The sequence below is a fragment of the Neopsephotus bourkii genome, unplaced genomic scaffold, assembly GCF_033783945.1.
Source record: "Neopsephotus bourkii isolate Nb327-2 ecotype Australia unplaced genomic scaffold, CSIRO-AGI_Nbou_v1 NB_1655, whole genome shotgun sequence".
NCBI classification, from domain to species: domain Eukaryota; kingdom Metazoa; phylum Chordata; class Aves; order Psittaciformes; family Psittacidae; genus Neopsephotus; species Neopsephotus bourkii.
In genome coordinates, this window is record NW_026902129.1 from 3,432,514 (window position 1) to 3,457,218 (window position 24,705).

General features: G+C 42.8%; 1 protein-coding gene across 4 annotated transcripts in view; it reads left to right on the forward strand.

Annotated features, from left to right (window-relative positions):
* Positions 1-24,705, forward strand: part of VOPP1 (VOPP1 WW domain binding protein) — a 66,055-nt gene that overhangs the window by 38,714 nt on the left and 2,636 nt on the right. The window contains exons 2-4 of one of the 4 annotated variants that reach the window (XM_061374960.1): positions 5,328-5,386; positions 20,742-20,819; positions 22,847-22,983. In XM_061374960.1, the coding sequence (XP_061230944.1) occupies positions 5,328-5,386; positions 20,742-20,819; positions 22,847-22,983 (274 nt within the window). The other 3 variants (XM_061374962.1, XM_061374959.1, XR_009728711.1) reach the window with 3 other exon arrangements.

Below are 24,705 nucleotides of genomic sequence, written 5' to 3' on the forward strand. Positions count from 1 at the left end.
CTTGCAAACTCAGTTTCCTAAAATAGTTTGGAGATGGGCTGCTTTTACCCTCAGTTGTTAGCATCACCGGGGAAGGAGGAGGGATGAATTTAGATAGAATCAGACAAGGTTAAAACGAAATGTATTTTCTCCAGTGAAATGTTTTCACCCTTAGGCTACACTTCTCAGTTTCAGCATGTGTTGTCTCTAGTGGATGATATTTTGCCCTTTTCTGGGCTGTGGAAGAGCAGTATACTCATATTCTTGTCTCTGTAAATCCAATCTTTCAAACTTTCAGCATGCAGAAGTCCTTCTGGTTTCAGTGCACCACATCTAATAAGCAGCTTGTAGCTCATAATGCTTTCAGCTCTTGTCTAGGCACTGAAATGGATAGTGTTCTGAAAACTGATACAATTTTAAAGGTCAGATCCCTTAAAGCATTGTGATTCCTAGCCATTAATGTGCCTTCTGGAACTGATTATTTAGCCTGGAGTTGCACTGTAGGCTGTCCCATCCTTTTTTTCTGGGCTTCATCAAACACTTGCCAGGTGCAGTGACCAGTAAAACTGGGAAAGATGTGTGCGGGTGAGTTTTGCAACTGTCATTCTGTAACAGAGGCAGCAGGTATAGCCAGTTGTTTCTCAGATGCTGTGAAGCCATATGGTCAGAAAGGTATTGTCCTTCCCATTTCCTCAATTACTAGTTTGATCTAGCTGTGTGGAAGACAGAGTATTGGGTATAGGTTGGACAGGATTGTGTGATCCTCAGAAATGGATGTCTTAGATACTTTTAACTCTTTTTTCTTGTTCCATGTCTTAGATACTTTTAACTCTTCTTTCTTGTTTCATGTCTTAGATATTTTTAACTCCTTTTTCTTCCTGTTCATCTACGAATTAATCCTAGCAGAGCCTCAGAGGCTGTCACCACAAGAATGACATTTTGATCAACTTGCACTCCACTAACGTATAGCATATACCCAGTTGATTGGGAGGGAACAGCACTAAGTGTATCACCACAGCATACTAGAAGCCGTTTCTGCCACATCAGTGTGGCAAGTCACTCTGTCAATTACCTTTTGGGTTTTTTTTTTTCCTAATGAATCTACCTGTTTGAATCCTTATAACTGTAATATGTCATGGAAATTGTGTGTATCATCTAGGGGGTTTTGTGTGGCTTAAAAGAAGGAGCCTCACCCTCAGTTGCTGATAACTGATAGGGTTTCATTGACTTTGTGATCGATAGCAGACCTGTGCCTCTTAACAGAATATGGCTTTGAGCAAATGTCACAAACTGACTGAGTGTCCCTTCAGCATACAGATAGCAATCGCCCTCCCTCTGCCCTCCACAAACACATTTGGCCACTGTTGGCTGCTTTCTCATTGGTACTCGTAACAAAAATGAACTATAGTCCTACTGGAAAGTATTTACTGTCTGCAGATGGGGCACTAATTGTTTTTACTTTTCCATTATTAATTTCCAACCTCCAGTAAAAGCACTGGGCGTGAATCCACTGCTCTCTTGATTACAAAGGGTACTTAACTGATCAGCTCTGTTTTCTTTTTATTGTCCTGTGGACTGGTAGATAATGATGTGCAATGGGGAGGATATTCCTGCTTAGAGATACTATTTCTGCAAACCCTGCAAAGCATAGCTAATGATCTGTAGAGTACCATCTGACACATGGTGATCAGGCTGCCTGCTCTGTCTTCCCTGATGCCATATGCATACCTATGTATTTACGTTGTATATATAACGGCATGATCAAAACCAGTCTTTGGTAAATGTTTTAGTAACTTCTCCTCCTCGTTGTTCTTACTAGCAGTGGTAACATTTTCAATTTCAAACCGTGGCAGGAAGCACGTTTCATAAAGGAAATCTGAATGAATTCAGAGGCCATAGAAAAGGACAGCTTGCAGTTTGTGTTGCTGCAGTCTGTCAAAACGGGCTCTGAGACAGATGCTGATGTATTTAAAAACAAACAAACAAGAAAACCAAGTCTTGTGGGTTTTTTCTCTTTCCAAATATGGAATCGTAAGGAATGTATTCAAGTATCTGTCTAATTCACATACCATTAATTCCCTGAAGATTACATATGGACACCAAATCAGACCTGCGTCATTTATTTGGAAAATGAATGCACTCTTATATTTTATATCTGTGTCAAATTGTTAAAGGACATAGAACGAGGAATCTTACAAGCAAAATGTGCAGAGCCCTACTAGGAAAGTGAAAAGCATCAGCAGGGCCATATCTAAGCCAGTTTAAAACCCATAAACGTACTTTTTTTTTTTTTTGCTATTAGTGAATGGGTAAATGGCTTTTTAAAGACACGAACAAATGCTTGTTAGAAACTCTTAGGTACAGCCTGTCTTCATATAGGAGCTAGCAGAATGGGCACCAGTGCTGGTGTCTGAGGTCCTATTGTATTGCAGTGATAGGAGTAATCTCCCCTTTGTGTCTGTTTTGAGGACTTCAGCGAGTTGTTGCCAGTTAGGGTTTCTTGAGGGTTTAATAGTCTCAAACAAGGACATCATCCTCCAAAGGCTCCGTGAGGATGAGAGCCGATGCTGGTGGCTTACAACCCCTCTCACACTTGTATGGCTCTTCATCAGCTTAACTAAGAGGCCAGTACCACTCAGAAGAATAATGTGGATCTTGGTAGGAGACAGATGATCACAGTCTGCTTCAGAGGATGTGTGTGGGATGGGAAAAACTAATCCATGCCCTGGCTACCCTGTTCATTTCTCTGGTACATGAGTGCTAAAGACACTCAGATCCTTAGAGGCAATGACATTCTTGCCTTGTTCTCAGTAGTGAATTCCCGTGAGCTCTGCTAACCAGCAGTAGAGACAGTGGTTAGTAGCCACTGCTTTGTGTCAGGGTTTACAGGCGTAAAGTTGCCATGGAGATCAGTAGGAGTTTCAACTGAGGAGGGATGGCAATTGTTTGCCCTGTGTGTATAAATCTGTTTGACATGTCATGTGTATCCGATTTGGCTGTGCTGCTCGCACCTGAGGTCCACTGGCGTGTTTGCCTGATTCCGTGCAGGGGAGCTGAACAACTGCCATGCAGTACTCGTAGCACTGGGATGTTAGAAGACGGCAGAACTGGGACTGGTACCTGCTGTTCCAGGGTCCATATAATAGCAAAGTCTGGGCACTGAAGCACTTTCAGTACAGTAAAGCTAGAAGAAATTGTTTCTTGCACAACTTTCCCAGGCTGGAGCCTCTCTTGTGAGAGCAGTAGGTATACTGGTTGTCTGAAACAGAGAATTAAGAGACAGAAACAGAAAGCTTACAACTTGGGAGATGTGGGAAGGAGGAATCTTCCCAGCTCATTTTAGAACATGTAAAGCAGATTAAAATACTGAGAGAAGAGTGAGCAGAGTGAGTGCTGAATATAAATGTCTCCTTTACACTTGTAAAGGGTACGCAGCCTCCACGTGCTCAGAAACATTGCTGGGAAAACATCAATTAAAATGCTCCAGACTGACGAAGGCTTTAAAGCTGTTGAAGTAAACAGTGACTCATATTGGTTGAGAAGCAGGAAGGAAAAACACTTAATGGCCTACAGCCTGAGCTGGGCTCTGAAATGGGGCTTCCCAAGGGGTCGACCTGCAGGCACTGGGACTTTAGCCAGCGCCTGCTGATCTGCAGCCTTCAAAGGTGAAGAGCCAAAGTATTTTACACTGACTTGGCAGCGGACCTGCTGGGTTTACAATGCATATACATTCGCAGGGTGTTGCAGAGAGAAACTTGGCATACTTCTGACTTCAGAGTAAGAGGAAACAGCCAGGGGATGAAAATATTTGGAAGGAAGGGTAATGAAGTTGGAAGCTTTGAAGGAGGTGAAAAAAAGAAGGGGAAAAGGGCAAATGTGGAGGTAGATTTTTGAATGCCACTTGAATACCTCCATATGCTTCCTGGACTGGAGCATCAATTTGAGATTCCTCTGTTTATCCCAAGAAAAAAGCTCCAGTCCTTTCAACAGGAGCCTGTGCATCTTGAAGACTGGTGTGAGCCTGTTGTATTAGTGGAAAGGCCTTCTCACACTGAACAAAAGTGTCTTCCTCCTCCTCCCCCCACCTCATGTGCTGCTTTTAACAATTTAATCCAGAGCAGTTTGTCTTCATGGGCTGTAATTGATCTGTCTGTGATTTAGCTCATCAGATGCTCGTTAAAGAGCTTGCAGCCTTTCTTATTCATGAGGAATGAGAGTCAGGGATCTAAAACCACTTTGTCTTTGTCTTAACTGGATTCGTTTAGTATTCTGGGATTCAGGGAGGCTAATAAACTTACACAAGCTATTATTTAAAGGTGAGCTGCCAAGTGAACATGAAGGATGATACAGTTACCGCCGGTGTGCCGAGCACTCTCCCACATCGGTTGTCAGGTGTGAGCAGCAGAGGGAATTGTAGCTAAAACCGCAGCAAGACATTCCTCTCTGGAGGTGTCCCACAATGTCCTGGCTGTGTGTGATGGGATAATGCAGCTTGTGGTGGAGCTCCTGGAGCTGTGTCTGCAATGAAGATGGCATTTTATGCTAGTGATGTCAGTGGGATATGCAGAAATATTTTATGGCTTGTATAGGGAGTCCGGGCTTGACATCTGGTTTTCTGTTTTAAGCCCCGCTATTGTTCTCAGCTGCCGTCTGTGCTCTGGCAGTGCCTGTAATGATGTGCGCTTCCCACGTCGCCTGCACACACACGCTGAAAAAATGCCTTGTCTCCATCCTTTAACAAGGATACTCTGGCAGGCTGTGAAAGAGAACAATACCCCTGGGCTGCAGAAAGCAGTTTCCCCAGTACTTTAATGAACACTTGAGATATTTCCAAGCTGTAGGAAGAAGAGATGGGATGGATGAGTTCTCCCTTCTCTGGCTCCGCACGCTAAAGACTTCCAGAAGATGAATAATTCCCAGCAATTACTGAATATACTGGGTAGTCATATGCTTAGTGTCATCAAACTTGGTTGTGCTTTGGAAGTCTGTTAAGTAACTATGACCACGAGTGGGCTCTTAAGTTCTCTTAAGAGCTGTCTTTTAAAACAACAGTTCTGCCGGGGAATACATGCAGCTGGATCCTGTGCCTGCACGGAATGTACTGACTGTGTTCGGGAATCGAGGAAGCTATGGGGCCTCACAGACAAAGGGATCTGAGCCCTGTTAGGGCACGCTGCCATTAATGTGTCCTGACTTCCCAGTTGCTGTATCTGGATTGGGAAATCTTTGGGAGTATAAACCTTTCCCAGTTTCTCAAAGTCACGGAATGTATAAATACTCTGTGCTTGTGTTTATAATTGTACATTGTCCTATGTAAATATTAATACCATCTTTTCCTTCCTTTGTAGTGCACGGAGGCCAAAAAGCATTGCTGGTACTTTGAAGGATTATACCCTACATATTATATGTAAGTAGTCATTGCTTCCCTTTTTGTGATTTCTAGTGCTTGAGAGAATTAGATTCTGAAGGCTCTTACAGTGTTGCTCTTTCACTGCTTACACTTCTCCTATAACTTCTTAGAGACTTTTTCTAATTTAAAAATGATGCAGTAAACTTCCCTCTGTCCTCGTGTGCCATCTCTTTCCCTTTCTCCACATGAACAGAAGTGTACAGACTTGTTTCACCACTCAATCCAAGCGACCTTTCCAACTGAAAACAAAATGCAGCTTCTTAAACAGCTCTTATTTCAGAATGCTGAAAGGAAACAAAAGTAGAGCCATGTGAGGACAGTTCTCCCTTTGTTTTGAACAAGGGCAGGTACTCAGGCAGAATACCAAGAATGCTTTGAAATTTGTCCCTTTGTTAATAATGTTGTTTGATTTAGGGAGTCAGGAGCTTTTCTTATCCGTGGCATAATTGTCCTTTTGATGAGTGGCATCTACATTCACATCAGGCTTTGGTGTGACCCAAATGTCAATGACCTTTAGGTACATGATTGAGGATCTCTCTGAACTGCAGTTTTCTGTTTTAAGTCATCCACAGCAGCAACAAAGAGGTGGAGGAAATGTGTGGGTGGAAGGTATCTTCCCTGTGGATTTGAGGGCAGAAAGGAGGTAAATATACTAAACTTTGTACCTGGGTTGTCTAGCTTTATAATTGCAAATATCTATAAACGTAAGTTTAAAAACATAAAGTGGAGTGGAGAAGCAGGTAGCAGCATTAGGTTGTCTGTTCCCTGAGCAAGCTCTTCCTTGCTAAAAGATTGGAAATTACTGTAATCCTGATGCTACCCAAGAACTTTCCTCCCTTTTTTTCTCCACCTCCACTTCATCTGCCAGAAACAGGAGAGATACGCTAGAGACAAAAAGCAGCCAGGAAACCAGGCAAGAAAGAAAGCTAACTGAAAGAATTAAACACTGTGTGGTTTATTCATCTGCGATCCTGAATGTTATCTGCTTAGGAAGTGTTTGTGCTCAGAACTCACTATCCTTTTTCAGGTGACTGAAATGTTGAGAATTACTCATAAATGGTTGGCCAGAACAGATGGGTGAATTTAAATAAGCTCATTTTCTTTGCATACTAATAACAGGACTTTGGTTCCACCTACATTTTATTTTGTTTTACTGCAATGTGGGAAAGAAGCTGAGATGTTATGAAATTATGAAAATCTCACTGTGCCATCTCACTGTACTCTGACATTCAGGAGTGTGTTACTCATCATCACCTCAATATTCTGCTTATGTTTCTGCCCACATGCTTTTGCAGCCAGTGTTTGTCTCCCTTGGTAATACAAAGGGGTAGCCACTTGGATACTGAGTGTTAGTTCAGACTCTTCATGTCACAGGTAAATGCATACTGAGTCCTGCAAAGGCAAAGGGTACAAAAGGGAGGCTTGTTATGTGCAGTAGATCTGATGTATGCAAGTTGCTTTCTAATTAGTTTCCTTTTAGTAACTAGCTTACTGTTTTCTTTGTGCGCTGAGCATCCTGTAGAAAAGCAGTGTGTTTATTTTCTGGTCCATCAAAAAGCTTAATTGGAATTGCACACACCTTTGAACATTGGAAGAAAGGAAGTTGTGAGAGGGCTGATGGTGTTGGTGGGTTGCTTGGTTTGGGAGATCTTTTAGTGTGGAAGCAAAACTGTTGTGTATTGACTGCATGTGTGTTTGTGGTAGTTACTGCAGCACCCTGTTATCTGAGTCATTGCATAGACTTGTTGTGATTGCCAGTCTCCTGGGTAGTGTAAGTAAATGGAAAAAGGAAGGGGAAAGGGGTGGGATCTGTGTGTGCTTGGTGATTATTGCAGTGGCGATGAGTGTCACGTTATTGCTATTGTTGTTATTGTGATTACAAGTCCAAGTGAGGAAGAAGAAATGTCAAGGAAAGACAATAAGGATTTGGGGATGGTAAAGCTCAGAGGATAGATACGGTGTGACAAGTGGAAAATATGGAAGGGAGGGGAAAGAGGGTATTTGAGTACATGGGAGCACAGCAGGTTTAAAGGGGGCATGCATCAAAAGAATAGGAGGTCACTGATGCCTTTGGGTTCCTTTGTTACTTTTGCAATTTCAGTTTCTGTGTCTAGGATCTCCAGCTGCTTCCTACCTGCACTGTATGTATGTAGGAGGTAGAGGAGAGGTACACCACCAACCTTAATGTCTTTGGGTGAAGTCCCGTTGCTTTAACACTTGTTTGACCCTTCACTGAGTTAATTCAGCTTGCTAATACCACAGAATGTTGTTCATTTTAGCACATTCAAGTCGGTGTTGAATCAGCTTGGTACAGTTTTTGGCGAACACTGGTGAAATGGGAGGAATGGAGTATTCTGCATATTGTGGGGGAGGAGGCATGAATAGGATCTTCTCCATTAGCATATGGTTAGATGTTAAATCATCTAAAAACATAATATATAACGTTATCCTGAGAGTGTCTCCTCTGTGCAAATCTAGCTCTGGGATGTGCTGTAGTGAAATGGGTTTTATTTTATCTTACAGTTTCTGGAGCAACACTCCATGAGAAGGAGATATATTTAGTCGAATGAGTTCACAGTAGATTCCCTTCCTTTCTATCGCTGGTTCTCTGGCAGAAGTTTTTTCTACCCAGTTAACATATGTAGTCTGTCCTTTGGTCTTGAGACTATCTTTGGAGACTTACGAAACCCAGCAATGCAATACTTTTTACTGATTTCCCTGTGACCTCTGTGCCATGCTGAGAGTATGTCACGTCTGTCTTGGAGGCACTTTGTGTTATAACGAAAAGGCTGGCTTGTCAGCTGAGAAATACCAAGTCCTGTGTGTGAGTTCACAGATCCAGTGTGGCATGCTTGGACCAAGGCATCCCTGAAGTGGCATGTCCATATGCCCTATCCCTTCTGTGTAGGCACATCATCCTAGGAGGTGCCTACTTCTTCTTGCTTCTTCCCCTGTTGATGCAGAGAATTTCTAAGACTGCTCTTAACTTACTTTGCTAACTAAACCAACCATTTCTCCATATCCTAGTTGCCCGAGTCACAAGATATTGTCAGTTAGATACATTTTGCTGACACAGGAGAAAGGTATGTGGCCTGAAAAAATAAGTAAACAAATGTGAAGCAGAGAAAGGCATTAGTCATTGGAGTTTAATTCTTATCATTTAGAAAAGCAGGAAGCCAAGTCATCCCTGACATTGCTTAAAGAATTAGATCATACATCTCCTTGCGTGGATGGACATAAAGCCAATCAGAATTAAAGCTGTCTCAACAGACTTAACTCTGATCCTCTGCAAGGATCCTTTTCTTACTCTCCCTTCAATAAGCCAGCTCAGTCTTATTTGAGATGTAACCAAAGTGCTTATGGTTGGTGGAAGAGATTGTCAAGATACTTCTCTTACGTGGCAATAAAGTGAATAATGACATAGTGAATGCATTAGATTGTGAAACCACCTCCTCTATATGCAGGTGGCAGCAGCATTTAAGATACTTCAATTGTTTTTTCCACTTCTGAATTGGGAATGAATAGTAAAGGGAAAGCTGCCTTACATTTTGCTGATGAGGAGTAGTTTGAGTAGAATGATACTGAATGTCCCCCTCATTGTTCCCTGGTATAACTGACCAATGCCGTAGGTATCTTCTGTTTAGTTTTCCTCCTGTTGTTAGCTACCAGCACACTGGAACTTTTAATGAGGTGATAAATTCCAGATGCTAGGACCTGAATGTTTCTAATCCTTTCCTTTCCAGGCTCTAAGGCACATTTATAAAGCAGCACAAATGTTTTTAAGTATGAGTGGTAAGCATGTGTCCACAGCAATAGAAATACCATTGCTGATGTCACTGGGTCAGTGAAGTTGTCACCCATAGGGAGGGGGTTGGCTGACTTGGAGAAAGGAGTTTTGATGCTACCCAGTATTGAGTTAACATTATTTCAGCTTATCCTGTTGGATTATTGTGCAATGAATTTTTTTGACAGTTTGATATTCTAAGAGAAGTAGTGAGGAAAACAGAGTAACTCTGATTAGAGAATTGGAGAACAGATCAGGTGGAAAGGGTTCTCAGGAGACCTCCAGTCAAACCTCTTGCTCAGAGGTTGTCCTCCCACCCTACACCACTGGAAAGATCCTATCTCCATCTTCTTAGTAACTTCCTCCTGGGTATTAGCAGGCTGCTCTTCTCTGAAGCCACTTCTTCTCTAAACTGAACAAGCCCATGTCCCTCAGCCTCTCCTTATCGATCAAGTGCCCCAGCCTCTATCTTGATGGCCCTTTGCTGGGGAACAGTTTCTTAAATTCATTCTTTTTACTGAGGATGTCAAAACCAAATGGGTGTTTTTTAGATGTGGTCCAACAAGTGCTCAGTGGGAGGTGCTAAGTTACTTCCCTCGATGCACTGGTTAGACTTCTGTTGACACAGTGCAGGATGCTACTGGCCTTTATTGCTGTCTTGGCACACGGCTGGCTCACATTTTGCTTGCTGTCTGCTATGACTCTAGCGCCTTTTCAGCAGAGGTGCCACACAGCCAGCAAGATGTTTGTCCTTCCCACAAGCAACACCTTGCTTTTTGGCTTTGTTCAATTTCATGAGGTTCCTCACAGACCATTCCTCCAACCAGTCTAGATCTTTGAGCAGTAGCCCTGCCCTAGAGGTCATTGATACCCAGTTTGGAGCCATCTCCAAATCAGGTGCTGTGTCACCAATTCGAGCAACATGCTTGTCAAAAGGACAGGTCCAGACCTCTGTGGTACTACCACTGATTACCAGTACTGTCTAGGGAGTTGACCGCTGTCCTCTGAGTTCCGCCACCCAACCAGTTATTTTTACCCATGTAGCTCTCTGCCTGTCCAGACTGTCATGGCCAAACTTGGGTGCAAGAATATCATGGAATACAGTGTGGAGAGCCTTGCTGAAGTTAGAGTAAATAGTATCTGCTGCTCTCTGGCTTGTTCACAGGTACAATCCACTGCTTGTGTAGTGGTAGAAGCCCGTCTGCTGCACTTGTTGTAGGTGAGGTTTGGCTTTCCTAACTTCACACCTACTTGTGTGTGTGATGATTTCTGAACTCCTCTTTGGTAGCCTGTACCTGCTTCCACTTCCTGAATGCTGACTTTTTGCGCGGGGTTCCTATTCTAAGTATGTTTTGGATGTTCACTGGTGTGCTACTAGGTGAAAGATCTCCAGGAAGAAGCATAAAAACTTTCTCTGGAAGAAAATGTTAACCATTGCTGCTGGTAAATGTGAAGAATAGAATAAGCGTAGGGGAGTGCCATCTTATAAACTCTTCTAATTACCCGAAGCAGGGCCTGAGTTAATGTTACCAGCATGTACAGATGGTTGTGCTGTATTTTTAGGCTAATATATTTCTGCCATGGAAAGTAGTTCTACTTTATACAGCAGACAGCTGTGCATGTATGCATTTATGTTGATTAAATCTGTTTATTTTTTCATTTAAAATAAATAGAAGAACGTTAATGTAAACCTAAAAAAAAAAAAATCGTGTTTGCTATATTGTTCATGTTTAAAACATGTTCTTGCCCTACATGGAAACAGTCAATTCTTTTCTAATTATGGGGAAGAATGCTGATTATATTCTGTTTGTGGTTTTTCATGGGTTTTGAAATAAATTTCTTGTGTGTTTCCACACACTTCTCCACCTCTGCGTTTAAATTTTGTTGTATTTATCACACAGTTGTATTCATCTAGGTTTTGAACATAAGCCCTTATGTGCTCAGTGGTGAGTCTATAATAATAATCATTGTGCATTATCAAGAACCTGAAAAACATTCCAGATGAGAACAATAAAAAAGCAATGTTCTCTTGCTGTTATACAGACAGCTTATAGAGTACTTCTTCCATCAGTGTGTGTACAAGAGGCTGGAAACCCCGCCAATCTAGACACATGGCATGTTGCATGACGGGAGCTACTTTCTGTGCTCCACATCCTGTTATGTTTACTGCTTTTAATTAAGTTGGCTTTCCTGATGATACACTTTAGCTTTCCCATTGCAATTACAGCTGCATGAAGTGTCAGCAGGTGTGTGCTTACAGCAGTAATCTAGCTGTTGATTTATTCTTCCATTTGATTTGAAGCCGGCATGGAGGAAGGAGAGGGGAGGCAACGTAATAGTTTTGCACGCTTCCAAGCACCTTGAATAGCTGGCATCATACAAAAATGAAGACCTGGACTCAGGCCAGGGCCACCAATTTAGCATCAAGCAGCCTCAGGAAGAACCTGTTTGCATATGTAGTTCAATGCAAGAATGTAAGCGCACAGTTTGTATCATGAAGGAAGACAGCAGTAATTATCAGACCATCTGTGTATAAAGGCAACAGAAACCCACCACCATTGCTCAGTCCTGTGGGGCCTTGAGCAATAATGGTACAAACTGTCACAGTTAGCTTCAATAGTCTGTGTCCTCATGGTGCTATATTCCTTGCTTCAAGTAAAGAACAAGATACCCTCAGTGTTGATGAGTTTTAAGCTAAAACAGGAGAGATTCAGGCTACACATGAGGAATTCTTTACAATGAGAGTGGTAAAACACTGGCACAGGTTGCTCAGAGAGGTGGTGGATGCACCATCCCTGGAGACATCCAAGGCCAAGATGGATTTGGTTTTGGGCAACCTGATCTAGTTGAAGGTGTCTCTGCTCATTGCAAGGGCAGGGTGGACCAGATGAGCTTTGAAGGTCTCTTCCAACCCAAACTGTTCTACTATTCTGTGACTGGCTGAGGCTGTAGTCCTGACTGCTATAATCACCCAGCAACCACACATTTGAATTGGCTTCAGTGGATCAGTTATTCGAATGCACAACTTGGGGAGAATAGGGCTACCAAACTGACTACCCACTCAACTTGCTGGGAGTGAGCCCTGAGGAGGGGAGAGGTGTTTAATATCTCAGCCTTCAGAGGCAGTCAGGCAGGTGACTGACCTAATTTGAGATCTGAAGCTTCGAATGATTTCAGAGTTAGAGGCTCACCAGCCATAGACAGGTTATTCTGAGAAAGGTGAGGAACGAGGAGAAGAAGGTAGTCTCTGTCTTCTGGTGGAGAAGTACTCTGAAATCAGGCTGTCCTCTGACTGAGGGGGAGCAGGGAGCCCAGTCCCACACTGCTCTTATTTCCAAATACGCAATAATCGCTATTGTGGCTTATAAGGAGTGAGCCTCAGTTTTTCCAGTTGAGGCTCTTTGACCTGACATACACTTCAGAGCATTAAGTCTTCCATGTCCCAGGCAAGAACCCTAACGCAAAGCTGAGAATCAGTTTCTTAAGGCTTCCTGTACCTGGTTTGAGCTCTAGTGGACAGCATCAAGGAGTGCTTGACCCCAGAGTCATCTTGAAGCATCTAACCGTTGCCTGCAGAGGGAGACCATGAATTAAAAGACTTGGTAGCACCTCACTGTTGATCGTTAGTTCCTGTGTCCTTCTCTGTGTTTGATCATGCAGTGGCTTGTGAAGAGGAAAACAAAAAGACTGCTGAACATTGGTATGTTCAGTTCAGGCAGAGAGCAAACATAGACACCCATCGCCCCCTGCCAGCAGACTGCTTGTGATCTCGCAAAGCGGTGATTAGATGCATTAGGGCTGCTCGCCCACTGAGAGCAGCTTGAGATACCAAGGACTAATTGTCTGTTTAATAAGGGCCCCAATGATTCACTAGAAGTCCTCGTTCTTGTTGGTATGAGAAATTTGCACTTCCACCTCCAGAAAATTAGAACTCATCATACAGATTATCTATGGCTTACTTTTCCAGAGCCTTGAGCTATGCTGTTTCTCTGCTTTGTTCTGTGAAAGACCTGCAGCCTATGTTGAAGAGCACCTGTTTAAGGTACCATGTACTGTCACTCTACCAAACCCAAACCACAGCCGTTCTTTCTAGGTTCTACCACAGGAGGAGCAGAAGACATTTCTAGATGGATGTGTGCAGGCCAGTGTGCCAAGTGGTGGGACTTGTTGCCTTTACAGATAGCAAGGAGAGCCCCTCTGTAGGGTGGCTGTCTTCTTGGGGTCTGAGAACTGGCATTACCGCAAGCTACTGGGTAGCAGAAGGCTTGTAGAAGGGTTAGTTTGATAGAAGCTAAGCTTGATAGAACACTTCTTATCACATCAGAAATGGGGGAGGATTTATCATATTCCACCCAGTTCTTGCACAGGGGCAGTGTTTATAGGCTCTTTACCTAAAGAATAATTGAGAAATAACCCCTTTTCAGCTGTTGCCTGCTTCTGTTTTTCCAAGTCTGTGTGAAGGACAGGAGTCGAGTATCTTGTCTCATTGTAGGAGAGTTTAGTTGTGCCAAAGCGGACAGGAATCTAATCTGAGTAAATATTGTTTCTGTCCCTCTTGTTTCTACTCTGTAGGGAAAAAAAATGACCTGACAGCCCCTTTCCCTCTTTTGCCTTATGTTTTCTTATGTAGTTAAGGGCTAGGTGACTTAATCAGGTACCTGGGTAACTGTATCTCTAGTGCTGTTCTGGGTAGAAGCAAGAGTGTTTTGCTCTCAAGTACTGATGTTCCATTGCTGTGTTCATCTATGAAGCAGTTACACATGTTTATATAGTTATATATTCACCAAAATCAGACTTACATTTTATAAGGCGCTGTTCTTGCATGTGCTGAGAGATCATCTTTGCTACATATAGGAAATGTTTAGAACCCGTAACTGCAGTTGGAGTTGTGTTCCTGCTGAAAATCAGGCCATGTACACAGACATGCTAAGGGGACACAAGAAGCTCTGAAGCTAGGGCTGGAAAGTGGAGGTTGACTGCTCCGCCAGCCAAAGACCTTGCCTGTGTTACTGCTCCTCAAGCATTTAAGTGAACGCCAGTGGAAGGATGTGGCCTTTGATTGCAGCATCTTTCTGGAGAGTGATTAAACTACTTTGGGACTCAGAAATAGGTACTTCGATGGGACTCCTGAGGGCAGAGTTGGACTCTGTTTTGATTTCCATGTTTAGTGGCTGTAGCAAAATGGATCCCTTGGGATAACATCTCCACCATGTTTGTAGCATTAAGCTCTTCCACATTTCTGGTGGTCTTCCCCATGTATGCAGTCAATAATCTGGGTTTTTCCTTGCATAGTAGCACAGGCAATGGTTTTGCTTTGAAAACTACTTTTTATTGAAAGATGGAAATGTACGTACAGAATGGCTCAAATGAATCACTGGTGAAATGAACTTGGTAGAAAAATAAGTCCCTCTCAGTTATGTGTTACACCATCTATTGATCCTGATTTCCCAACCTTCAGGTCTAAGTCTGAGTCTTGTAGCAGCAGTCGTTGAGCTCAGTGGCAAAGTCCTTATGGAGAGCACAGCCAAGACTGAGCTTCACCAGAACTGTTTCTGCTAGTCACTTTGTGGTGGTTGCCTGCTTTGCTTTTCTTTTCGTTTCCTGGCTTGTTTGATTTTTCTCTGTTCAGCCTCGCTGTGTGCTGGCAGCTGAGTTTCAAGCACATTAAATATTGAGAAGAAGCCTTCAAACCTTTTGTTCTAGATCAAGTAAATACATATGCACACTTCAGCTGTCTCCCTTCATCTCTTTAATGCTAGCAGACCTAAGCCTTGTGGCTTTGAGGGCTCAGCACTGAGTCTACCTGGAGGTGACCCAGCAGTCCACCCCTTCCAGTTCTTATGAGCATTTATTGTTCTCCTTCTGGTCGTTTGCCATACCAGTATTAGGATCAGAACTGGGACTTCCTTGGAAATCTGATGCTACTAGCCATTCCCACAAAAATCTTTATCTTCTGATCGTAGTTTTGGTCTATTGCTATATCCTTCTTTACATAATTTCCTGGCTCCCTTTGGATTTCCTTCCTTCACTTCAAAAACTGCCAGTGCTGTTTGTATTCCAGTGAATCCCAGTTTGCTTCCCAGATCTTACACATACATGCAGCGATGACTCAAGCTATGACTTAAAAGTCAGGTTTGTCTTCAGGACGCTGGTTAGAAATCATGCACTTGACAGGTACAGTAATGGTTGCAGGGGGGGGGGGTTTGTGGTTTGCTTTCATCTCCCATCCTCTGTCTCTGTGTCTATAGTTGGGTTTCTGCCACTATGTGTAGATTAACAATGTATGTTTTGTTTTACTCTTCCAAAAGGCATTGATAATCAGTCATGTTAAATGTTAAATTGGTTTTTGGCACATATGATGCAAACAGTCTAGAGAGGAAAACTAGAGAACACTACAGCTTGCATTTCAAAGGTGTTGATGGGGAATATCCATGTAAAGTGAGGAAAGGGAATGTTGTCATACTGCTAAGGTCATGCAGTCTACTGGAGACTGTAATCCTTGCTTTCCCTCTTTAACATTTCCACTTTTCATCGATTGCCAGTCAGGGAATTATTTTTACATGCAGTGCTTTGCTGTGGCAGCTCTGCTAACATGGGACTTGTTCAGCTGTGTAGATGTAAGGCATTTGATACTGTCTCCCACAGCTTTCTCATAGATAAGCTAAGGAAATGTGGGTTTGATGATGAGGTAGTGAGGTGGATCAAGAACTGATTGGAAGGAAGAAGGCAGAGAGTTGTCGTCAATGGTGCAGAGTCTAGCTGGAGGTCTGTGACTAGTGGAGTCCCTCAGGGGTCGGTGCTGGGACCAGTGCTGTTTAATATTTTCATCAACGACGTGGACGAGGGAACCGAGTGTATTCTCAGCAAGTTCACTGATGACACTAAACTGGGAGGAGTGGCTGACACAGCAGAAGGCTGTGCTGCCATTCAGCGAGACCTGGACAGGCTGGAGAGTTGGGTGGGGAGAAATTTGATGAAATTCAACAAGGGCAAGTGTAGAGTCTTGCATCTGGGGAAGAACAACCCCATGTACCAGTACAGGTTGGGGACTGACCTGCTGGAAAGTAGCAAAGGGGAAAGGGACCTGGGGGTCCTGGTGGATAGGAGGATGAACATGAGCCAGCGATGTGCCCTTGTGGCCAAGAGGGCAAATGGCATCCTGGGGTGCATTAGAGAGGGTGTGGTTGGTAGGTCAAGAGAGGTTCTCCTCCCCCTCTATTCTGCCTTGGTTAGGCCACATCTGGAACATTGCATCCAGTTCTGGGCCCCTCAGTTCAAGAAGGACAGGGAATTGCTTGAAAGAGTCCAGCGCAGAGCCACAAAGATGATTAAGGGAGTGGAACACCTCCCCTATGAGGAGAGGCTGAAGGAGCTGGGTCTCTTCAGCTTGGAGAAGAGGAGACTGAGGGGTGACCTCATCAGTGTTTACAAATATGTAATGGGTGGGAGTCAGGAGGGTGGAGCTAGGCTTTTTTCAGTGATATCCAGTGATAGGGCAAGGGGCAATGGGTGTAAACTGGAGCATAGAAGGTTCCATGTTAACATCAGGAAGAACTTCTTTACTGTGAGAGTGACAGAGCACTGGAACAGGTTGCCCAGGGGGGTTGTGGAGTCTCCCACATTGGAGATATTCAAGGCCTGCCTGGACAAGTTCCTGTGTGAGGTACTCTAGGTTACCCTGCTCTTGCAGGGGGGTTGGACCAGATGATCTCTCAAGGTCCCTTCCAACCCTTGGGATTCTGTGATTCTGTGATGTGGGTATAAATGGGAAAGACCTTTTGGACCATTGCATTGAGTGGCTATTATCCACAGAACACCTGCTAGTATAGGGTTTGTTTGTGGGATTTGAGTCATACCATATACCTTTATGTGAAACTTTGTGCTTTGCTCATCCCTTAAGGAAAGAAAGTTCAGCATCATGACTTAAGTGTGAACCCCTACAGAAAGCTTGTCACTGTGGTCTGACATGCAGCATAGCTTTGGTCTATGACACAGCAGTTCCTTGGTGTGCTAGCAGTGCAAGTCGTTGGGCATGCAGGTGCATTCATTTCATTCTACTGAATTATGAATGACAAGATGTACCTTCTAAATCATAAATCACATTGGAGACAGTTTTCAAAAGAGAGACCGTATCCTTGGTGAAGTTGCAGATTAGCAGCTAATGGATCCTGTCTTACCCCATGTAATGGGTTAAATTTTGATCAATGAAACAAGCATTGCCCTAGGGAAATGCAGTTCTGGGGATCATCATTTATGTGTGAAAGAGGGAAATGGGCTTTAGAAAAGTCTTCTGTAGGAGGTGGGCTTGATCCAGCCCAGATTGGAAGTAAGGCTGATTCTTTTTCAACTGGCATTGGGCACAACCAGTCCTTCTCCATAAGGCAGAGCCAAAACATAGGTGTAACTTAAAAGATATGCATACTGGTTCAATAAATATATGTGCATGTGTTTAATTGTTCTTTTTTTATGAACCAGGGTCTTAATTCTGCTGGGATTTGCTGCCAGATAGTAAAAGATAGTACATCAAATACTGATTACACTTAAGCTTGTATGTTACTCTATTAATAAGATGATTTTATTGTCATCTTTAGCCTGCTAATAAATCTGGCTTTTGTAAGTTAATTTTCATGTAATTGGGATTGATGTTATTGAAGCTGTGGTGCTTTTTCATGGCACATTGAATCAAGAACAGGCTATCAGCAGAGCTTTTGTGGTACCCTGACAGCAGTATCAACAAATGGGCCATTTGTTCTACCAGTCTTTTTTTGGCGCTACTATCAAGTGGTGGGGAATACAAACAGAAGGTTGTTATCATGGCATCATCCTTGATTCCAGGCTCCTACATACGGGTACATGTGTCAATACACACAGGCACACGAAATACAGCGCCTGCATGGGCACTGGGTAGAAACAAATGGGTTATTCGAAGGGATTTCCCTCCAAGTTGTGATACTGGCTTAGCTTTACACATCACCCAGCAAATGCAGTGCTTATCCTTGGATAAGTTGCCTCAGAAAGCTTACTGGCTATTAGAAAATGGAGCTTATCTAAGCACAGCCTTAATGAGAGACTTCTTCATCCTTTGCATCATTGTTTCCATCCATTTGAAAGTGTGATCATCTGTGTAGGAGATGAAACTTCTCTTTGATGGCCTGCTTGTTTGGCATTCAGTGGTCTCAGGAGCTTCATAAACATTCAGCAGTTGAGCCTTCCTGTCTTCCAGCTGGTACTTTAGTCCTCTCTTGCTGGAAGAAAAGCTAAGCCACTGAGACTTTAAAAACTATGCTGACTTGTAGCAGGGACAATTTAGAGATTAAAAATTAAAAGTAAATTCAGGTATCATACTCCTCATACAGACGCTGTTTTAATTTTGGTGGCTTCAATGACTATGATTATGTATTTTAAAAGAGCCTTTTTCCATCTCTTCTGGCTCTGGAGGAAGCATGCAAAGTAAGTGAGGCAAGGGTGGGCAGGGGAGAAGTATATGTTTTAGTTTAACTTTTAGTACAAGTTAAGCTCTTAGAGCTTTATCTGGGAAATGACTCTGGGGCCAGGCATTGCTTGTGGTCAGGTGTATGTATCTGTGCTGACAGAGCCAGGGTGTGGAGACAGAGGCAAAGATTGCTCACATCCTTAAAACCCTACTCTGTTTTGGGGTGGAGTTGCCTCAAGAAGGGCTGCTAGGTTTATGGGCTCTGTTTCCTCTCTGCTTTTCTGGCCAAACAAAGTCTTTGCTGTGCAGCCCATCGACATGGATGAGGTGCTGCAACCAAAAGGATGTTGAAGAGCAGAAGGGGTACTACGACCACTGGTTTAAAAGAAGACAGCTGCTGCCACCCCATTTTGTAAGGGGCCATAACCTAGCCATGCATTTAACATATGTCTTGAAAGCTCCTGTTGGGGGTGGGGTTAATACAACTGGGGAGCATGGAGGAAGTCTTAATTTCTTGGTCCCGATGGGACTGAAGTTAATGCTGACTTACTAAATCTTGTTAGTAGTTTTGTGAGCTTTGAGTATGAGCAGTTGTTAGGGTCCTGGCAAGCTTTATAGAAGAAAGGTTGAATATGGGTTGCTTTTAGTTCCAGGGACAGCGAAGTGGGTGTTTTCTCTTTGGGCACAAGCATCTTACTCTTCTTGCATCACAGACTGGGTGCCTGAGTATCTTAATGGGCTGATCATTTCAGATTCTCTGGCTTGCTTAAATGAATCCTGCCTACTTGTCATCAGAAGAATGGGTAACTCTTTTCACTTGTAAAACAACTGGTTATATATCTATAGAGCATCCTTCTCTGGCCCCAATTAGGGGCTGAAGCCTATGAGACTGGACATATTTTGTGAGCAAAGACTTGGTAATTGAGCGTGTAAATGTGTAATTGTCTGTACAGTTATCCAATTGAGTCTTTTTTCTTCTTAGTTAGCATACAAAAAAGGGGGCACAGTCATGCAGGTGGGCAGATTTTGCAAACCCAGATGCTTAAACGTGTGCTTTGAGCTTACAGATGTGAACACCTTTAAAAAGATTGATCCAGTTGTGTAACCTCCTCTTTTTTGTTTTGATACGTTGATATGATAATCTGCATATTTTCATCAAAGTCTGTCACATAACATAGTTCTTGTGTTACCTCTGTCCTTTTTGCCTAGTAAATATGTTTCATTGGGCAGTTACCATAGAAATTGTTCTGAGGTTGCTGTTAAAGTGCTGGCTTTTAGTGAAGTGCTATCTTGTGCTTACAGTAGTTGGTTCTATAATACCTTTTCAATAGCTTCTATTCCATATATGAAATATTCATTTGAAATGTGTTGGGGTTTTATTGTTTTGGAGGAAAGTCTATTTAAATAATGGGACTTGTTGGCAGTTGCAGTCCAGTGCAACTTCTGAGAAGCAAGAGATGCCATTAAATTTGCAAATAACAGAAGGCTTGAAGTTTTCTCTGCACTCGGTGATTTCTCTATTTGGAAGCTGCTGATTTGCAAAGAATGAGAGATCTGGCAGCTTCGACCTTGCAACTCTTGTCTGTTGCAGTGAATAAAATCCCAAATGGCTCATGTCTGAGGTCTGCAATGTTCATTTACTGTGAAAGAAAACACAGTAATGCTGATTTTCTTTATAACATGTCCTTTCATATAGAATTGAACATTACATTCAGTCTTTTTGAGATGGCTTTAAAAGAAGTATACAGGAAGGTAGTTTCAGTAACATGCAAGAAGTTCCTGAATAGTGATAGAACTGTGCCATGGATGTGTACATGTGATTGACAACTTTATCTGGCCAAGGGTAGTCTGTTCGTATCAGTAGTCTGTTCATATCAGTAGACCCACAGAATGGTTCAGGTTAGAAAGTCCAATCCCCCTGTCACGGGCAGGGACATCTTTCAGTAGATCAGGTTGTTCAAAGCTACGTTGCAGCTGGTCTTGAACACTTGTGGCAGGCTTTGCCTCCCAAGCACATGGCAATGTTGTAAGTAACGCCTCGGACAGGGGTGCAGATGGCATCAGAGTTGGGGATGCTGTTTTAATCTGAGTGACAACCACTCCCCTAACACCCTTTTCTCTCTGTTTCTCTGCAGATGTCGCTCCTATGAGGATTGCTGTGGTTCAAGATGCTGTGTGAGAGCTCTCTCTATCCAGAGACTATGGTATTTTTGGTAGGTCAGGGTGTTTGGGAATTTTATGTCTGTCCTGTTCTCGTTTTGTTTGTAGGACTGAAATCAGGGTGTTGCCAGCCTCAGTATTTTAAAGTAGGGTACAAATATGCACTGTCTGTATACATGAATGTAAGGAGTGTAGTTTTTTGCTTAAAAATTCTCCTGATATACTGAGAAAACATTTAAAAATAGAAGTTCCTTGTTTCAGGTTGACCTTTCCTGCTTCTGTTTTCTGCTAGGCTGTGCAGACAGCAGTCCCATTATCCAGAATTGCTGAATTCCTTATGCCTGTCCCAGCTACTACCAAGCAGCAGCGTTTGTCCGCTTTTGTTGAGCACTCAGTTTTAAAAGAGGATTGTATAAGGATTGTGCATTTAGGTAGGGCTTAAGATATTCCTGCCAGCTGAATTGAGGCTTCAATTAAAAAGGAAGAGAAGTACATTTATGACTATGGGGATTTTACAGGAGATGACAGCAAGGCAAAAGAAGGCAGGAAGATCTGAGCTTGTGAAACCAGCAGCTCAATAATCTAGATGAAGCTTAAACTAAGCACTGTTATATGCATAATGAAAAAATAAGGTGAATTTGTTTTGGAGAGGAATTTAAGAAAGCACCTGAATAAAAGCTTCTTATTGCAGGAGAGAGAAAGCAAAAGCTCTCCTAGAAAACATGATTTTTAGGCATTTTTATGTAGAATTTGATTTGAAGACTGCTTAAAAGAAAAAAAAAAATCCCTCAAAATGGAAATGAATAAACACTGAGAACCAGAAGCCTGATCGTAATACAGAGATTTCCTGAAGCTGACTGTGGGATTTGGGTGTACAATCCTCACTGATATAACTGAGGAGCTCTACATCTCAATCCCTGGGGTGACGTTGTAAATCTGTGTTTTTCTGTTCAGAAGAAATCCTTTGCAGGAACACTGCCAAAAGGGAACGTATTAATATAGGCTTACGGAAGCAGGACCTCCTTCTGCTCTCGTTTCCACTGTAAAAACAAGGAACAGAATCTGACCCTTTGCATGAAATACAACTTGCTGCCATGCAGTGTCACACCCTTCCTCTTGGGCACTTGGAAATGCTCCAGAGGAGATAAGCATAGTGGGTAGGTTTGCCTCTGGCCAACTTCAGTGGTGTCTGGCCGTATTCCATCCTTTCCAAAAGTGCACAGTTGGCACTGCCTTCAAGTAAAAGGCCCTAATATGAGGTGGCAATTACAGGCAGAAGAACCATTTGGGTTTATGGGAGCTTGATTCAGTCACTTGCATGTCTGATAATGGATCAATGCAACAGTGAAAGCCACTGTCTGAAGAACAAAATCTTCTGACCTGCCCTTGCTGCATGTGCCCATTTCCATGGCACCCAGGCAAGGGAATGATGAGGACAGAGTAGTCAGGTTAGAAAAGGACCTGAGAGAAGAACTGAAGCAAAATTACGTCCTTTTCCTTGAGAATGTATATCCCATCTAGGAAGCACAAAGGAGTTTGTAATCTTCAGTGCCAAGTGCTTCAGTCTTCTGGCTTGAGTTTAAGTGACAGCTACCATGTTTCCCATGGGAAACAAAATTGCAGAGTTTGAGTAATTTAAGAACATCTGAACACCTTCTTTCAAGGGCAACTACCACAAACCTGGCCAGCCTGAATGCAGTAAGCATGAGGCTTATGTCCAAGATGCACAGTTTGAAACTGTACTAACCTGGAATTTCAGTTCAGCATCCCGGTGGCAAAGATCAGGTGTGAACTTTCCAGAAGTTCAGGGGCATTTTAGTTTCAGATTTCTATTTTACATAACAGAAAATATTGGACAATAGTACTAATTGCTGAAGAGGTCTATAATATATCCATAAGTGCCTCATGAGTGCTATTTCAAATGGCATAGACCTTTTTTCAAGAGACAATCTAAGAAACCCTGATAAAAGTCGTAGGCTGATGACTGCTAGATGATACTCTTGTTTCTCTCAATGAACAGTCGGGTATGAGAACTGCCTATATGCAGGTGGGTTTTGACTTCCCTTTTCTCTTTGCCTAGGTTCCTTTTGATGATGGGAGTTTTGTTCTGTTGCGGAGCTGGTTTCTTTATCCGAAGGCGGATGTACCCTCCTCCGCTAGTAGAAGAACCTACTTTTAATGTGTCTTACACCAGACAACCAGTCAACACTGCATCAGGTCAGACACAGCTTGTTAAACGAGTTTCACTAATTTCTTATATTTGCCAAAGCATTTAAAAATGATGGGTTTGGGGGTTTTGTTTGTCTAGGTTTTGGAAACTGTGGGATTTGGACAAGGGATTGCACTGCATGAAGCCATGCAGCTACCTCCTGTGACGAGTGAAGTCTTCTGCCCTTCAAACAGCATAATTCAGCTGCAGTGTACTGAGTTGTTTTGAAACTCAGAATGACAGGACTTTCAGTTCCCTTCTGTTTTGGTTCCTAATACCTTTACAGCTGTCTATACATGCATGGAAGGAGTGTAGCAAGTTCACACTTTGCAGCATAGACAAAATGATAGTGGAATGATATCCAAAATGAACAGTGACATGAAGAAAGATTTTTAAATACAGTTGGTAACATCTGTCAGAAGTGAAGGAAAGCCTAATGTTTTTCTTTCACAACCTGGCTATCAAGTATTCTCTTTTTGATTTGCCTTCCATTCTCTGTGATACAATTTTTCTGCAGCAGGGTGGTCCTTCTCCCCTTGTTAGTCTGGTTGCTGTCTCTGGCCAGTGATGGCTGTGAGCAACAGGAGGATCTACCTAGAGATGGCTCCTCTGGCAGTACTGCTTCCTAAGTTTCTTACTTCTTCCCCTCTAGCTGTTAGATAGTCCCAGTTGGGAGAATCCTGTGAAATAAGACTCACCTGTAAGCAGATGTTTGTGCCTTATGGGAGCATTTTAAGTCCAGCTCTCTCTAGTTGGGAGATCTTTTACAGTGCTGAGACTTTGAGTGCACACTGTGGTGCTTGCTTTCTTCCTGCCTCATCAAGGCCAAACCAAGACATTTTTAACCACTCTCCAGATTGCATAAGCCAGTGCTAATTTGTGCCAGCAAAAGTACACATGCAGGCATACTTCTGCACTGACGTTTCTGCTCCCAGGCTGTCATTTTACTGCACATTGTATTAGAGGGAGCTGAAGCCAGAGGATAATGAAACCTTTCTTGACAACTGTTCGTTTTAATTGGCAGTTGGTTTTGTTTCATACTGACTTGAGAGTGGAAATACAACTGATTTGTAATGAGAAGGATGATCTCTGAAAATTTAGTGCTTCAAACCTCTCTATCAGAAATTGCCTTCTGAGCCATTACATCTCTGTGCAATACTGTGGCTGCGTCAAGACAGCCTCCTTAGAAGTGTTCTAAAGCCCTTATAGCTACCTGTGACTGAGTGTTGTGCAGAGATGCAGCATTTGGGCTGTCCCTGCTGTCGTGCCAGCTAATGCACACCCATGTGCCTTCTGCAGGCTGTGGAAAAGCTCTTTTTTGCATCCTTAAGCACGTACTCATAGATGTGCATTTCCTCCCTCTTTCATAGGCCTAAATGGATAGAAAGATGTTACAGACACAAACTGACGCTTTATTCACCCTCTTTGTGTTTAAATCCTAAGAGTTGGGTTTTTTTATAGGGCTTCCATTCTGCATCTGTTTTTCTGCTTGACTGAACAAGCATTTCCACAGAGAGTATTTATTTTTCAACAGTGGAGGGTTGGGGAAGAGCCAAAGTAACTAAAGTCATAGTTTGAAGCCTGAAAAAGAACCTCAAGATTATGTGAACAGGGACCATTTTTGGCTGGATTGGCAAATACCAGATTTAATTTTAGAGCAGTTTTATGGTTTTCTGTAACACTCTGTGGAACACAAATTGTGGGTAAATAAAAAAATGAGCACAAGTCCC